Genomic DNA, 16989 nt, shown 5'->3' with positions numbered 1-16989 from the left:
CAGAATTTTCCAGTTTATTGTGATCCACAGAGTCAAAGGCTTTGGCATAGTCAATAAAGCAGAAATAGATGTTTTCCTGGAACTCTCTTGCTTTTTCCATGATCCAGTGGATGTTGGCAATTTGATCTCTGGTTCCTCTGCCTTTTCTAAAACCAGCTTGAACATCAGGGAGTTCACGGTTCACGTATTGCTGAAGCCTGCCTTGGAGAATTTTGAGCATTATTTTACTAGCGTGCAGTGTGCGAGATGAGTGCAATTGTGCAGTAGTTTGAGCATTCTTTTGAATTGCCTTTCTTTGGAATTGGAATGAAAACTGACCTTTTCCAGTCCTGTGGCCACTGCTGAGTTTTCCAAGCTTGCTGGGCTATTGAGTGCAGCACTTTCACAGCATCATCTTTCAGGTCCATGGGATTTTCCAGGGCAGAATACTGGAGTGGGTAGCCTTTCCCTTCTCCAGGGGATCTTCCCATTCCAGGGATCAAACCTGGGTCTCCTGCATTACAGGTGGATTCTTTACCAGGTGAGCCATCAGGGAAACCATGCTGGGCATGGGTGATATTTTAAGAATAAGACAAATAAGGATCCTGCCCAGGGACCTTGTTGTTGTTGTTTAGTCAGTAAGTCATGTCTGACTCTTTGCAACCTGGTGGACTATAGCCTGCCAGTTTCCTCTGTCTGTGGGATTTCCCAAGCAAGAATACTGGAAAGAAAGTGAAGTTGCTCAGTCTTGTCCGACTCTTTGTGATCCCATGGAATGTACCTACCAGGCTCCTCTGTCCATGGGATTTTCCAGGCAATAGTACTGGAGTGGATTGCCATTTCCTTCTCTTGGGGATCTTTCCAACCCGGGGATTGAACCCGGCTCTCCCGCATTGTAGACAGACGCTTAACTGTCTGACCCACAGTGAAGCAACTGAAGAGTGCTGGAGTAGGTTGCTATTTCCTTCTCCAGGGGATCTTCCCGACCCAGGGGTTGAACCTGTGTCTCCTGAATTGGCAGGTGGGTTCTTTACCACCAAGCTGCCGGGGAATCCAACTAAGTCCATATATAATGGGAACACAGAATAGTTAATGGGTGATTAGAATAATGTTTGTTATGGAACACTTTAACACTGGGAGGATATTAAGTCAGGGATGGCTTCCAGGTTTAGTAACATCTGAGCTAAAACTTTAATGACTGAACTTAGTATTTGTTAACCAAGTGGATAGCCTGGAAAGTGTTTGCTTCTAGGCACTGAAAAGAAAACATTTGAAGACCCAGAAGGAAAAGAGAGCATTTTGCCGCAGGGTAACAAAGCAGTTATATGTGGAGGGTGGGGCCTATCCAAAGTAGGGAGTGGCAAGACTGGCTGGAAAAATCTGCCTCAGGTAATGGGTTTGAGGTACAGAAACTTTCCACATTTACAGTTTAGAAAGTCATTCCTGCTTCCTGCAGTGAGGAGAGTGGACTGAAGATGACAGTTGTGACTAAGGGCTTGGAGACTCTTGTTGGTATTAGAGGTAAGAATTGAAGATAGCTTAAATTCGGATAGAACAGTAGGAATGTACATGGACAAATCAGATATTTGGAAAGTAGTATGTGGTGACTAAATGAGGGAAAAAAGGAATTCAAGAACAGGCCCAGGTTTCTGCCTTAGATTGATGTGGAGAGGGAGGAAGAACAGGTTTTAGACCTGGTGCATATAAGTTGGAACAGTCACATGAGGAGTCTATCTTATGTATTATTAGATGTAAAAATCTACACTTAGGAGTGAGATGACAGGCTGTGAACTTGGGAATCTGCAGATGATGACTGAAGTCATAGAAATAGTAAGAATGCTGTGGGGAGAGCAAAGGTGGAACCCAAAGGAGCACTCACATTTACGGAGTAGACAGAGGAGGAACCTGCTCAGGAACCCGAAGAAGTGCTTACTTTTCCCAGTGCATAGCTGGGTGCTTGGTTGTGTCCAACTCTTTGCAACCCCATGGCCGATAGCCCACCAGGCTTCTCTGTCCATGGAATTTTCTAGGCAAAGAAAACTAGAGTGGGTTGCCATTCCCCTACTCCAGGGGATCTTCCCAACCCAAGGATGAACCCACGTCTTCTGCATTGGCTGGTGGATTCCCAGAGGGCAAAGCCCAAGTTCATGCCAAGTTGCTTCAGTCATGTCTGATCCTTTGTGACCCTACAGACTGTGGAACCCACCAGGCTCTTCTGTCCATGGACCGTAGCCCACCAGGCTTCTCTGTCCATGGGATTCTCCAGGTATGAATATTGGAGTGGGTTGCTGTGCCCTCCTCCTGAGGATCTGCCCAGCCCAGGGACTGAACCCTGTTCTCTCATGTCTCCTGCATTGGCAGGCAAATTCTTTACCAGGAGAGCCACCCGGGAAGCCCAAGAGGACTGGGAAATTACAAATCCCGAGGGAAGCTATAACAAACCTAGACAGCGTGTTAAAAAGCAGAGACATTACTTTGTCAACAAAGGTCCATCTAGTCAAGGCTATGGTTTTTCTACTAGTCATGTATGGATGTGAGAGTTGGACTGTAAAGAAAGCTGAGTGCTGGAGAATTGATGCTTTTGAATTGTGGTGTTGGAGAAGACTTCTGAGAGTCCCTTGGACTGCAAGGAGATCCAACCAGTCCATCCTAAAGGAAATCGGTCCTGACTATTCATTGGAAGGACTGATGCTGAAGCTGAAACTCCAATACTTTGGCCACCTGATGTGAAGAACTGACTCATTAGAAACGACCCTGATGCTGGGAAAGATTGAAGGCGGGAGGAGAAGGGGATGATAGAGAATAAAATGGTTGGATGGCATCACCGATTCGATGGACATGAGTTTGCGCAAGCTCCGGGAATTGGTGATGGACAGGGAAGCCTCGTGTGCTGCAGTCCCACGGGGTCACAAAGTCGGACACAACTGTGCAACTGAACTGACTGAACTGAGGAGAATGATGGCCCCAATGAAGATCATTAACATAAGAAACTCTGCTAATAGGGCAAGTAAGATGAAGCAGAAATGGTCTGGACCTAACAGAAGCAGAAGATATTAAGAGGAGGTGGCAAGAATACACAGAAGAACTGTACAAAAAAGATCTTCATGACCCAGATAATCATGATGGTGTGATCACTAATCTAGAGCCAGACATCCTTGAATGTGAAGTCAAGTGGGCCTTGGAAAGCATCGCTATGAACAAAGCTAGAGGAGGTGATGGAATTCCAGTTGAGCTCTTTCAAATCCAGAAAGATGATGCTGTCAAAGTGCTACACTCAGTATGCCAGCAAATTTGGAAAACTCAGCAGTGGCCACACAACTGGAAAAGATCAGTTTTCATTCCAATTCCAAAGAAAGGCAATGCCAAAGAATGCTCAAACTACCGCACAATTGCACTCATCTCACATGCTAGTAAAGTAATGCTCAAAATTCTCCAAGCCAGGCTTCAGCAATACATGAACCGTGAACTCCCTGATGTTCAGGCTGGTTTTAGAAAAGGCAGAGGACCCAGAGATCAAATTGCCAACATCCGCTGGATCATGGAAAAAGCAAGAGAGTTCCAGGAAAACATCTATTTCTGCTTTATTGACTATGCCGAAGCCTTTGACTCTGTGGATCACAAGAAACTGTGGAAAATTCTGAGATGGGAATACCAGACTACCTGACCTGCCTCTTCAGAAATCTGTATGCAGGTCAGGAAGCAGCAGTCAGAACTGGACATGGAACAACAGACTGGTTCCAAATAGGAAAAGGAGTACGTCAAGGCTGTATATTGTCACCCTGCTTATTTAACTTCTATGCAGAGTATATCATGAGAAACGCTGGACTGGAAGAAACACAAGCTGGAATCAAGATTGCCGGGAGAAATATCAATAACCTCAGATATGCAGATGACACCACCCTTATGGCAGAAAGTGAAGAGGAACTAAAAAGCCTCTTGAAAGTGAAAGTGGAGAGTGAAAAAGTTGGCTTAAAGCTCAACATTCAGAAAACGAAGATCATGGCATCTGGTCCCATCACTTCATGGGAAATAGATGGGGAAACAGTGGAAACAGTGTCAGACTTTATTTTTGGGGGCTCCAAAATCACTGCAGATGGTGACTGCAGCCATGAAATTAAAAGACGCCTACTCCTTGGAAGAAAAGTTATGACCAACCTAGATAGCATATTCAAAAGCAGAGACATTACTTTGCCAACAAAGGTCCATCTGGTCAAGGCTATGGTTTTTCCAGTGGTCATGTATGGATGTGAGAGTTGGACTGTGAAGAAAGCTGAGCGCTGAAGAATTGATGCTTTTGAACTGCGGTGTTGGAGAAGACTCTTGAGAGTCCCTCGGACTGCAAGGAGATCCAACCAGTCCATTCTGAAGGAGATCAGCCCTGAGGTTTCTTTGGAAGGACCGATGCTGAAGCTGAAACTCCAGTACTTTGGCCACCTCACGCGAAGAGTTGACTCATTGGAAAAGACCCTGATGCTGGGAGGGACTGGGGACAGGAGAAGAAGGAGACGGCAGAGGATGAGATGGCTGGATGGCATCACCGACTTGATGGACATGAGTTTGGGTAAACTGAGAGTTGGTGATGGACCGGGAGGCCTGGCGTGCTGCGATTTCTGCGGTCACAAAGAGTCGGACATGACTGAGCAAGTGAACTGAACTGAACTGATAGCTCAGTTGGTAAAGAATCCACCTGCAATGCAGGAGACCCAATTCCTGGCTCGGGAAGATCCGCTGGAGAAGGGATAGGCTACCTACTCCAGTGGGCTTCCCTTGTGGCTCAGCTGGTAAAGAATCTGCCTGCAGTGTGGGAGACCTGGGTTTGATCCCTGGAGAAGGAAAAGCTGCCTACGCCAGTAATCTGGCGTGGAGAATTCCATGGACTATACAGTCCATGGGGTCGCAGAGAGTTGGACATGACTGAGCAACTTTCACTGTACATGGATGCTGTAACATGATCACAACATCTACCACCTTACATTTTTACAGTTTTTTTTTTGTAGTGAGAACTGAAGTATTTTAATAAAGGAAAATTTATTCCAGTTCTTTCTCAGATATTTAACACTGTAGGTCCCAATTGGTAGACTCCTGAGACTCTGACTCTTGAATAGATTGAATGAACATTACAGCTTCTTAAAGTATAGGTATGGTTATGATCAGTAGAATTGAAAAATCATCAGAAAATGTTTGAGTTCAGAATAGATTTTGGGTGTTTTATGGTTTTGTAACATCAACAGAGACCAAAGTGATTCTGTTGACATTTGAGTGTCTGAAATGTTTTGGCTTTATGAAGGGAGTCCTGCAGGACTCTTTTCCATGAGACAGCTGGTCATTAGATGGTTATGTTAGGGAGGAATAAATCTTCCTCTACCTGTCTTTGTTTTTTCTGGCTCATCTAAAAAATTAAATTGACAAATTAAATTGACACAGGACAGATAACAGGAGAAAATCAAGGTTTAATGATATGTCTGTGTGGGAGAAATCCAGGGAAACTCCACACAGTGGCCGAAACTCTCACCTTAAATACCATCTTCAGCTAAAGACAAAAGATGGGGACATGGTGGTTTGGAACTTAAAAGACGGGTAAGGTAATTCACATGAAGATGGAAAAGCAGATGTTTGGTAAACCAGTGTAGATCCTGCCGAGTTTCCCTCATAACATCTAGCCCACATTCCGTGCAGATCTCTCTAGTGATTGCTGTGTTCTCGGCACAGACACTCGATCTGAAACTTTTTTTAGATCATGAGAGGGGAAAATCAAAGTTTCTTCCTGAATCTTTCAGGCCTTTGTTTGTTTTTAGCTAGCTCAGAATAATCCACGTGCCAAACAGATATTTTGGTAATTCACTGAGATGTGCACTTTTCTGTGTGTTGTAGTTAAACTGAAAAGCTCAGGGGGTTTTGAAGTGCCTTTCCCGGGATCCTCTAGAGTGTTGCAGTGAATCAGGGTTTCTGCTATGCCTGTGCCAGATAACAGAAGCGCTGGAGCGCAGTTCCGCCTGCCCTTCTTGTGGGGCCCCAGGCTGTGGCAGGGTAGGGATGAGTTACTACAGACTGTTTAACGGAGCTCTGGTGACTTGGAATTTTCAGTCTTAATTGGGAAGATTCCAGACAGACCCACAATAGTTAATCTTATTTTGTATATTTAAAAATTTAGGAAACTTAAACCCAAGCCTGCCTTTTCAGCCTTCAGTTTAACCATAATATGAAGCTGCTGGGGAAAGGAATAGTTCCTCCCTCTACCATCCTTGAGTTCTTGTGGCTGGACTAATAATAAAATTGACATGAGACAGATTAGAGAAAAATAAATTCTAATTCATCTGCATGGCAGAGACTCACAGAAATGGTACCTAAAAAGAGGCCAAAGCAGTCAGCTTTTATGCTCATTCAACGAAGAAACAATAAAATTTTGAGGAAGTGATAGGATGATGGGGCCTCGGACGGAGGCTCAGTAGTGAAGAATCCACCAGGGCTTGATCCCTGGGTCGGAAAGGTCCCTGGAGGAGGAAATGGCAACCCACTCCGGTATCCTGGCCTGGAAAATTCCATGGACAGAGGAGCCTGGCGGGCTATAATCCATGGGATCGGAAGTCACAAGACTTAGCAGCTAAACAGCAACAACAAAGCAACCTCTGGATGCAGGGAATGCACATTTCACATGAGATTTGTTTCCTGTTTTCAGGGAGACTGGAGTGTCAGAGTGTTCCTCTTGCATTGGCCATTTCTTATGTAACTTTAATTCAAAATACTCAATATGCTGTTAAGAACCATGGGGTAGCCTACTCTGGACCCCAATAGTGCCATCATTCCGCTTATAGTCTACTTGTTGTTCAGTCCACTTAAATGTGTTTTATCACCGCAAGATGTGTACATACCTTGCTTGTTTCCATTTTGCTGTTATTCTTTGTATTTTTATCTTGTGATGCAGCTGAGGTTCTACTTGCATTAGAACTACTTGGAGGACTTATTAACATGCATATTCCTGGCTCTACCCAAGGCCGACTAAAAAGTAATTTCTGTGAATTGGGGCCTGGGACTTTTCATCTTAACAACTTCCCCATGCAGTTCCTCAAGTGATTGAAAGCCACTAGTCTACCGTTCTAAGCAGGCTTTCAAGCATCAGTTCAACTTTTCTTTCTCTATGATGTAATTGTCTTTGCTTAGGAAGATCCCTGTCAGAAACCCTGTCGGTACTTTTCATTGGCTATAAATCTTCTGCAACTTTGTCCTTAAAGCCTTCCTGCAATTTTATATGGTTTCTGACAAGTGCTCAAGTCACAGGTGCTCAGCTCTGCCACTGTAGCATGAACGCAGACATGGGCAGTCCATAAGTGAATGAGCTAAATCTCTAATTCCACACAATTCCCATGCCATGATTTGGGGCTTGGGGGCACACTGCTCCACTTGTGGGGTCTTAGTTTCCCAACCAGAGATTGAACTTGGACCCTCATCAGGCACAGTGCAGAGTCCTAACCACTGGACCACCAGGGAATTCTTTGTAAATGTTACTCTCTTGTTTCTCAACCACTTAAAAATGAAATGCTGACCTTAAAGGCCGTTCTGAAAGTAGACAGTGGACTAGAATTGGCCATGTAGTTCACCAGCCCCCTGTTAAACTGTATCTGCCCTAACACAGTCTTGGTGAATATATAGTAAGTATTTGAGTACCAAGTGAGTGAATTAATTGTAACACTAGTGGTTTTGGATAGAACATATGTTGTTCATCTTTGTGTATTATCTTACTGTACTAACTGATTCCAAAATGTTTAACAGCTCACTTTTAAATTTTTTCCGAGAGTTAATGCCACGACTATCACTGTTTTCTGTTTCTTGAATCAACTGCTTTTTTTCCCCTCTGTGTGTCTAAATAGGAAGGCCCAAACAGTTTGATTAATGAAGAGGAGTTCTTTGATGCTGTTGAAGCTGCTCTTGACAGACAAGATAAAATAGAAGAACAGGTATGTAAATTTTTAAAAGTTTTAAAAATCCTTGGTGTATATTTCATATAAATAGAATTTGAAATCATGATCCTAATAACCTAAGAAATGAACTGTGTCTACATTGAGTCACAAATATAGAAGAACCTTCATAAGTCACTTTCTTTATTGATCAATTTTCAAGCAATAGAAAGAAGACTAATAATTGTTTAAATGAAACATGCATAAATAACATGAAATTGAATGGAGATATTCTGCCTGTTCTCTTTGAAGTATTCAATTTTCAGTTCAGTCCAGCCATTTAGTTGTGTCAGACTCTTTGCGACCCCATGGACTGCAGCACACCAGGCTTCCCTGTCCATCACCATCTCTCGAAGCTTACTCAAACTCATGTCCATCGAGTCAGTGATGCCATCCAACAATCTCATCCTCTGTCATCCCCTTCTCCTCTGCCTTCAATCTTTCCCAGCATCAGGGTCTTTTCCAGTGAGTCAGTTCTTCACATCATGTGGCCAGAGTATTGGAGTTTCAGTTTCAGCAGCAGTCCTTCCAATGAATAAATATTCAGGACTGATTTTCTTTAGGATGGACTGGTTGGGTCTCCTTGCAGTCCAAGGGACTCCCAAGAGTCTTCTCCAGCACCACAGTTTTAAAGCATCAATTCTTTGGCACTCAGCATTCTTTAGAGTCCAACTCGCACATCCATATGTGACTACTGGAAAAACCATAACTTTAAACTAGACGGACCTTTGTTGGCAAAGTAATATCTCTGCTTTTTAATATCCTGTCTAGGTTGGTCATAGCTTTTCTTCCAAGGAGCAAGCTTCTTTAAGTTTCATGGCTGCAGTCACTATCTGCAGTGATTTTGGAGCTCCAAAAATAAAGTCTATCGCTCTTTCGTTGTTTCCCCATGTATTTGCCATGAAATGATGGGACTGGATGCCATGATCTTAGTTTTCTGAATGTTGAATTTTAAGCCAGCTATTTCACTCTCCTCTTTCACTTTCATCAAGAGGCTCTTTAGTTCTTCTTCAGTTTCTGCCATAAGGGTGGTATTATCTGCATATGTGAGATTATTGATATTTCTCTCAGCAATTTTATTATCATTATCCATTTTTATTATCATTCTGTTAATACAAAGCATATATTTGCTCTGAGTAAAACAGTCTCTTTGAATTTCTTTTCATCACCAAATACTATATGAATTCGAAAGGAAGATGACCAAGAATTTATTTTTCTTCTACGTTAGTACCATTTAGTTTTTATTATTAACTCATTTATTGCTTTCACTACTTTCACCATAATTACTTCCTCACTTTTAACTTTGTTTAGTGTTTTATCATCATTAAATTCACAGCATTTATACCAAGCCCCTCCTGGGAAATTGAAGGGAAGTATTTCTTAAATCCTTCAACTCAGTTTCAAGATTAATTTGGGTCTTCACCTTTAGAGGCTTCCCTGTGACTCAGATGGTAAAGAATCTGCCTGCAGTGCAGGAGACCCGGATTCAATCCCTGGGTTGGGAAGATCCCCTGGAGAAGGGAATGGCTACCCATTCCAGTATTCTTGTCTGGAGAATTCCATGGATGGAGGAGCCTGGTGAGCTATAGTACATGGGGTCCCTAAGAGTCAGACACGATTGAGCAACTAGCACTTTCACTTTTTTCACTTTTTCACTTTACCTTAATTCTGCAACAGTGCAGTTACCATGTATTACCGCTAGATGGTACCATATATTACCACTAGGTTCCTAACATGGTACAGGAGGCTGTGGTGAAAACCATCCCCAAGAAAAAGAAATGCAAAAAGGAAAAATAGTTGTCTGAGGAGGCCTTACAAATGGCTGAGAAAAGAAGAGACACAAAAGGCAAAGGAGAAAAGGAAAAATATATCCATCTGAATGCAGAGTTCCAAAGAATAGCAAGGAGAGATAAGAAAGCCTTCCTAAGTGACCAGTGCAAAGAAATAGAGGAAAACAATAGAATGGGAACAACTAGAGATCTCTTCAAGAAAGTTAAAGATACCAAGGGAACATTTCATGCAAAGATGGGCACAATAAAGGACAGAAATGGTATGGACCTAACAGAAGCAGAAGGTATTAAGAAAAGGTGGCAAAAATACACAGAACTATACAAAAAAGATCTCTATGACCCAGATAACCATGATGGTGTGATCACTCACCTAAAACCAGACATCCTGGAATGCTAAGTCAAGTGGGTCTTAGGAAGCATCACTACAAACAAAGCTAGTGGAAGTGATGGAATTCCAGTTGAGCTATTTCAGATCCTAAAAGATGATGCTGTGAAAGTGCTACACTCAGTATGCCAGCAAATTTGGAAAACTCATCAATGGCCACAGGACTGGAAAAGGTCAGTTTTCATTCCAGTCCCAAAGAAAGGCAATGCCAAAGAATGCTCAAACTGCCGCACAATTGCACTCATCTCACACGCTAGCAAAGTAATGCTCAAAATTCTCCAAGCCAGGCTTTCAGAGTGTGTGACTGAGAACTTCCAGATGTTCAAGCTGGATTTAGAAAAGGCAGAGGAACAGGAGATCATATCGCCAACATCTGTTTGATGATAGAAAAAGCAAGAGAGTTCCAGAAAAACATCTGCTTTATTGACTACGCTAAAACCTTTGACTGTGTGGATCACAACAAACTGGAAAATTCTTCAAGGGATGGGTTTACCAGACCACCTTACCTACCTCCTAAAAAATCTGTATGCAGGTCAAGAAGCAACACTTAGGACTAGACATGGAACAACGGACTGAATCCAAATCAGGAAAGGAGTACGTCAAGGCTGTATATTGTCACCCTCCTTATTTAACTTATATGCAGAGTACATCATGAGAAACGCTGGGCTGGAAGAGGCACAAGCTGGAATCAAGATTGCCGGGAGAAATATCAATAACCTCAGATACGCAGATGACACCACCCTTGTGACAGAAAGAAAAGAGGATCTAAAGAGCCTCTTGATGAAAGTGAAAGAGGAGAGTGAAAAAGTTGGCTTAAAACTGAACATTCGGAAAACTAAGATCATGATATCCGGTCACATCATTTCATGGCAAATAGATGGGGAACCAATGGAAACAGTGACAGACTTTCTTTTCTTGGACTCCAAAATCACTGCAGATGGTGGCTGCAGCCATGAAATTAAAGATGCTTACTCCTTGGAAGAAAAGTTATGACCAACCTAGACAGCATATTAAAAAGCAGAGACATTGCTTTGCCAGCAAAGGTCCGTCTAATCAAAGCTATGGTTTATCCAGAAGTCATGTATGGATGTGAGAGTTGAACCATAAAGAAAGCTGAGTGCTGAAGAACTGATGCTTTTGAGCTGTGGTGTTGGAGAAGACTCTTGAGAGTCCCTTGGACTGCAAGGAGATCCAACCAGTCCATCCTAAAGGAAATCAGTCCTGAATGTTCTTTGGAAGGACTGCTGCTGAAGCTGAAACTCCAGTACTTTGGCTACCTGAAGGCAGGAAGAGAAGGGGATGACAGAGGATGGGATGGTTGGATGGCATCACTGACTCAATGGACATGAATTTGAGCCAGCTCTGGCAGTTGGTGATGGACTGGGAGGCCTGGTGTGCTGCAGTCCATGGGGTCGCAAAGAGTCAGATATGAGTGAGTGACTGAACTGAACTTAACCACTAGATGGTACTTATGCTTGAATTTTAGTTATTCTTCTCAAGACTATAAGCATCTTATAAATGTCATCTATGTCAGTTGTATACCCTAAATTAACTTGCATAGAAAAATTGGCTTGTTTATTCCTTTTAATTTTAAAGGCCGTGAAGGCTATTATGCTGTCAACTACAGGTGGGCACTTGCCACCTGCCGCTACACAGATTCAATCACAGGTGTTGCTGCAACTGCTGTCCTTCAGCACTCCCTTAACAGAGCACAGGTTGGAGAGGAGGAATGAGGCACTCCATGCTCTGGGAAAATTGGCAGAATAGGCCTTCCGATAGATATCTTTAGGACATGATTTTATGAGTCCAGTTCACGGAATTCCTTCATGGTGATATCTGCTAGTGGTGACTAGCTGAAATATGCAAAAATGCATTGATTACATATACTCCCCCTTCACCAAAATCACAAATATGCTGACCTTCCCTCACTGCCTCTTTGGAGCAGTGTCTCTGAGCTATCTGACATGCTGCCTCCTAGGCTGTGGTCCTCATTTTGCCCCAAGTGAAACTTAGCTCACAGCTCTCATGTCGTGCATTGTTTTTAAGTTGATAGTGCCCATTTACTGGTGTGTCTGCGCAAGGTAAGTTGTCTGCAACAGCGGCTGTTTGCTTTTCATGTTCATTTTATAGATCTCATTTCCCGTTTTTTAACATGCAGAACTCTAAAAGTTTCAGTTCCTAAGTGAGTTCTCATTTTGGGTGCCAAAAATGTAGCATCTGAAAAACTATGCTTGTATTTGGATTTTTTGGTGTTAAGGTTTTTTTGGTTAGTTTTTTCCCCTTCACTGTGTTTTTCCTTTTGTTTTAATCTGGGTTATTTGGGGAAGAGTTTTGAACTGTGAGATGAAGACAAGTTAGTCTTGAGTTTTGCCACTACCTATGTAGCTCAGCAGTTACTGCTTAAATCCTCTGGGCCTTGATTTTCTAATCTTTGAAACAAGTGCTTAGAGAGGATGATTCAGATCATCCCTTCTGGCTTAAAAATGCTCCTCTACTGAACATCAGTATGGTGGCTGAGTTGGAATTGAATCAATGAAGACTTCTTTAGACTTTGGAAAAAAGAAATATTCAAGGGGCTATCAATATCCTTGGTCTAAGGTTAGTGTCTATGGAATCTGAAAGAAAAAAGTCAGGATACATCAAGTGTCAAGATTTGGCAAGACTTGTGTCTTTAGAGTAGCTTCATAATTCAAATATTTATGAATACTAAACTGTTAAGTAATTAAATGTTACATTATCCCCTCTTAAGTTGCAAAATACACTTTGTAACCTTCCTATTTAAAATTATGTGCTTTCTTAGTCGCAGAGTGAAAAGGTCAGATTACATTGGTCTACTTCAATGACATCTGGAGATGCCTTTTCTTCTGTGGGGACTCATAGATTTGTCCAAAAGGTAAGCTAATGCCAGAGTTTACGGAAAGTATATGCTGTATTCTTCACTGTTGATGAAACTACCCTGTTACATAAGTTTTCTTCATTTTCCTGAATTTAAGTAATGAGATTTTTTTTGTTTGGTATTACATGTTTTCTTCGTAGACATCCTCTAAAAACTATTAGAAATCTTCTGAATATAATGTTCTTCCATTTTTATTTAAGGGAAAAGAAGGGTGGGGGATAGGGAATGGCTTGTCCAAAACAGTTAACCAGAAACGTGGCCAGCGATATTAAATCTTTCTTCTCTGGGGTTAAGTGGTACCATTTTGTATTATTGGCAGCCTGCATTCTTTATAGAAAGATTTTGGAGCATTCCACATAATAGGTGCATGAAGTCAGCGCTCGCTGCTGAGCCTGTTTCATACAGCGCTTTGTTCCCTCTCTTTATCTTGTGTTTGGAAGTTGGTACTGAATGCTCTGTTGTGCCTCTGTTCTGATTACTTGGTTTTTTCTTTGTCTGTCTCTGGTAGCCCTATAGTCGCCCTTCCTCCATGTCTTCCATTGATCTAGTCAGTGCCTCTGACGATGTTCACAGATTCAGCTCCCAGGTACTGTATGAATGTATAGAGTGGACTCGAGTCTTTCTGTGCTATGTTTCAGCCTGCTTTCCCAGTTCCTAGAAGTCTTTTGATTAGGCCACTTGTTTTGGTTTGAATTTTAAATAGTAACATCAAGCATTAAACAAGCCTTCCTTATCTGCTAAATAGTTTCTCTGTCAGGCATGCATGTGCCCTTTGTATCCTCTGTTGTGAATAGCTTGGAATTTCACCATATAGGAGGTACTCCTGAAAGATTTCAAATTGAACTGAAGGTAGTAGAAGGTATCTGGTTTTTAACTATCCTGTGATATCTGTTTCTTTAGACAGGATTCAGCAACTTTTGTGGACATGGTCTATAGGATATGTTATAGCATCAAAGTGGGTTTCAGGTCTCACTTCCAATATAATTTAAAATGCCTCATCATATATTCAACAGGGAAATAACTTTTAAAATAAAATTTGTCTCATTACCATTATACGTTTTGTTGAACTGGTTGTATTTTCCTTAGATAGATTACCCTTGGAAATGAGTATTCCTGTCCATATGATAAATCTATGGAAATTAATTTTAAATTATTTAGTATCAGCATCATTTAGGAATTTAGGATAGGGATTTGGATGCACGCAGTCTCTGCCCTCATAATAAAATCAAAAGTACCAACAGAAGGATATTTTTGCATCAGCATTAGGTTAAAAAATTTTTTTTAATCTTCACATACTTGCCTTTCAACCTTGTATTTTTATGGTGATTGCATTTCATTTGTGATATGTCATCATATGTTGAGAACCTGAACTCTAGTCAAAATGACCGAGTTTAAATCTGGTTTCCTGCATATTTGACAACTTTTCTAACTCCTCTGTGCTTTGCTTCTGTCATCTAGCTAGGACTGTGTTAGAGCTGGAACCTAGCATGTAGGAAGCGCTCAGTAAATCAGCTTTTATCATTGCCATATTGTTTCTTTGAGCTAATCAAAATTATCTGCGTTATTTTTCCCTCAGTTTTCCAGTAAATAATTTTTAAAAATCAGTTTAAACCAGGTGTAGGAATAAAATTTATATTAGTTTTCAACTATGCAATAAGAAGAAAATTGTGTATGACTCAGATTTTTTTCTGACTTTTGTAGTTTTTTTCTCCTTGAACATTTTTGGGAAAGAGATATATCAGTTCCTCATCAGAAATTACCCTTAGCCAGATTTAGTACAATATTTATCACCTCCTGCTAATTCATTTATGCATGCTTTTAAAATAGTGACTTTTATTTTACAGTAAATCAGTGACCAAACTGGATAATACTGGGAGACTGGTTTATTTGCTAAGCTCCACCTTGCATTGAAATAATAAAATAACAGACTCTTTAAAAGATATCATTACTGGTTACTGTTTTCTCTTAAAATATAGAAATATACAGGCTATAAATTAAATAAAATGTAATGAGAGCAAGAAAAGAATTTGAACTGTTTATAGGTGCCTAAGAATTAGGGCTTCAGAACCCAGACCTGAACCTTAGTTATAGAGTATATAAAATGGCTGAAAGCCATCAGATACAAGTGAAATGTCGAGGAGCAGGTGCCCAGATTTTTACAAAACTTCCAAATGCAGCTTACTTCTTCACCTAATTTCTTGTGTAACTCAGTTGAGAAAAATCTTTCTAGTATTTTTTTTCCTAATGTACAATGCTCATGATTGATCTGGTTCTGTTTTTAAAAGCTTTTGATTAGTCTGCTCTTTTATATGCCCAAAGGGGAAATTAAGAGCAATACTATTGAGGTCTCTTTAAGTATTTACTGTCTTGCTAAAGTATTTGTTGTCATTAGCAGACTTCTGGCACTTAACTAGTGATTAATTTGGCTATGCCATCTACATACAAATACTGGCTCTTGATCACTTTGTTCTTGTTGACATATAATGGTCATAGTCCTGCTTAAAGAGGATAATTAAAGGTAAAACTGAGATTGCCCCTGAAAATAACTTCAAATAAAATATATGACTCTCTTAGGAAATTGGGCTTCCCTGGTAGCTCAGCTGGTAAAGAATCTGCCTGAAGGAGTGCATGGCAACCCACTCCAGTACTCTTGCCTGGAGAATCCCATGGACAGGGGAGCCTGGCAGGCTACAGTCCATGGGGTCACAAAGAGCTGGGCACGACTGAGCAACTAAGCACAGCACTAGGAAATTAGTAGTAACACATGAATCTTCGGGGCAGGTGTTGGAAATGAAGTAGCCCTGAATGAAAGGGTATAGAGAGTAGGAAAGAATTAGATTCCTAAATGGATCTTTTTGGCCACATTTATTTCCATACCACAGTTACCATGTAAAGGTGTCAACTCACAGACCAAAGGAAAGTAAAAAGCATCCTTAGTTGGAAAAAAAAGAAAATCAAAGGTGGGTAGTACATCTACAGGTTAATGTATGATGAGAATCACCATTGCAAAAAAAAGTCTGAGTAAAGCTTTTGCCCACTTTTGTCCTTAATAACTTTACTGTTGTGGTAATTGTCTATTTCACCCCTTCCTTTTTTATTATATAAAATAAAATTGCTAATTACTTTTATGCTGATAAATGCTTATTTAGCCGAACTAGAACGTAGTCTAAAATAATAGATCACTATTAATATTCTTACACATATTCTTTCCTCATATATATGTATATATTAAGTAAAATTACATACCTCAGTAATAGTTTTTTCCTACCACTGTAGATGATTCTGTATATACTGTTTTGTATAAAAACTAGCATTTTTTTGTTTTGTTCCATAAATACAGGTCTAGATCTCCTTGTCTATTGTGTGAATATGCATGTTAGATTTACCACCTAGTATTGAACATTGATTTTCAGTTAGTCTCTATTATTTAATAAATAGTGCTACCTGGGCCTCCCTGTATATACACCTTCTCTGTCTATACATCATGGAACATTTATCCAATTATTTTCCTAGAATATATTTCCAGAAGTTTTAAGACAGAGGCCATGCACACACCTAAGCTTTTTTATTCTTATTGCGAGATTGTCCATTAGAGAAGTTGAACCAGCTACACTCCTGGGTCAGTTTTCTTTTGCTATCCTGACACTGAATATTATAATTTAGTTAATATTTGCCAATGTGATAGACTAGAAGTGTTATTTTTGCTCCTTAACTGTTGGCGTTCTTCAGTGAATTGACTATTCATATCCTTGACCATTTTTCTTTTAGGTTAACAGTATACTGTTAATTTGTTATTAATAAATTATTGTGTCCAGCAGATCCCTTTATGACCCTGTAACAGTAAGCATAGTTGTATTCCTTTCACATGGATAAGAAAAAGAGGTTTAAACTCTGAGCCCTTCTGAGACTTTTGTTGATTACACTTTTGTTGTGCTATCAAAGGATAATTTTGTTTAGAGCTAGCCTTCTAAAATGGCATACTGAGTG

The 16989-nt window shown here is 40.7% G+C and overlaps 1 protein-coding gene across 1 annotated transcript in view; it reads left to right on the top strand.

Moving 5' to 3' along the window:
• Positions 1-16989, top strand: part of CERT1 (ceramide transporter 1) — a 130157-nt gene that overhangs the window by 97510 nt on the left and 15658 nt on the right. The window contains exons 10-12 of the mRNA XM_052646302.1: positions 7845-7931; positions 12907-12999; positions 13511-13588. Of these exons, the coding sequence (XP_052502262.1) occupies positions 7845-7931; positions 12907-12999; positions 13511-13588 (258 nt within the window). The remainder of the gene's footprint in view (positions 1-7844; positions 7932-12906; positions 13000-13510; positions 13589-16989) is intronic.

The sequence above is a fragment of the Budorcas taxicolor genome, chromosome 10 (genome assembly GCF_023091745.1).
Source record: "Budorcas taxicolor isolate Tak-1 chromosome 10, Takin1.1, whole genome shotgun sequence".
NCBI lineage: Eukaryota > Metazoa > Chordata > Mammalia > Artiodactyla > Bovidae > Budorcas > Budorcas taxicolor.
Note: the sequence above shows the minus strand (reverse complement) of the source record. Positions and strands in the feature narration are given on the sequence as shown.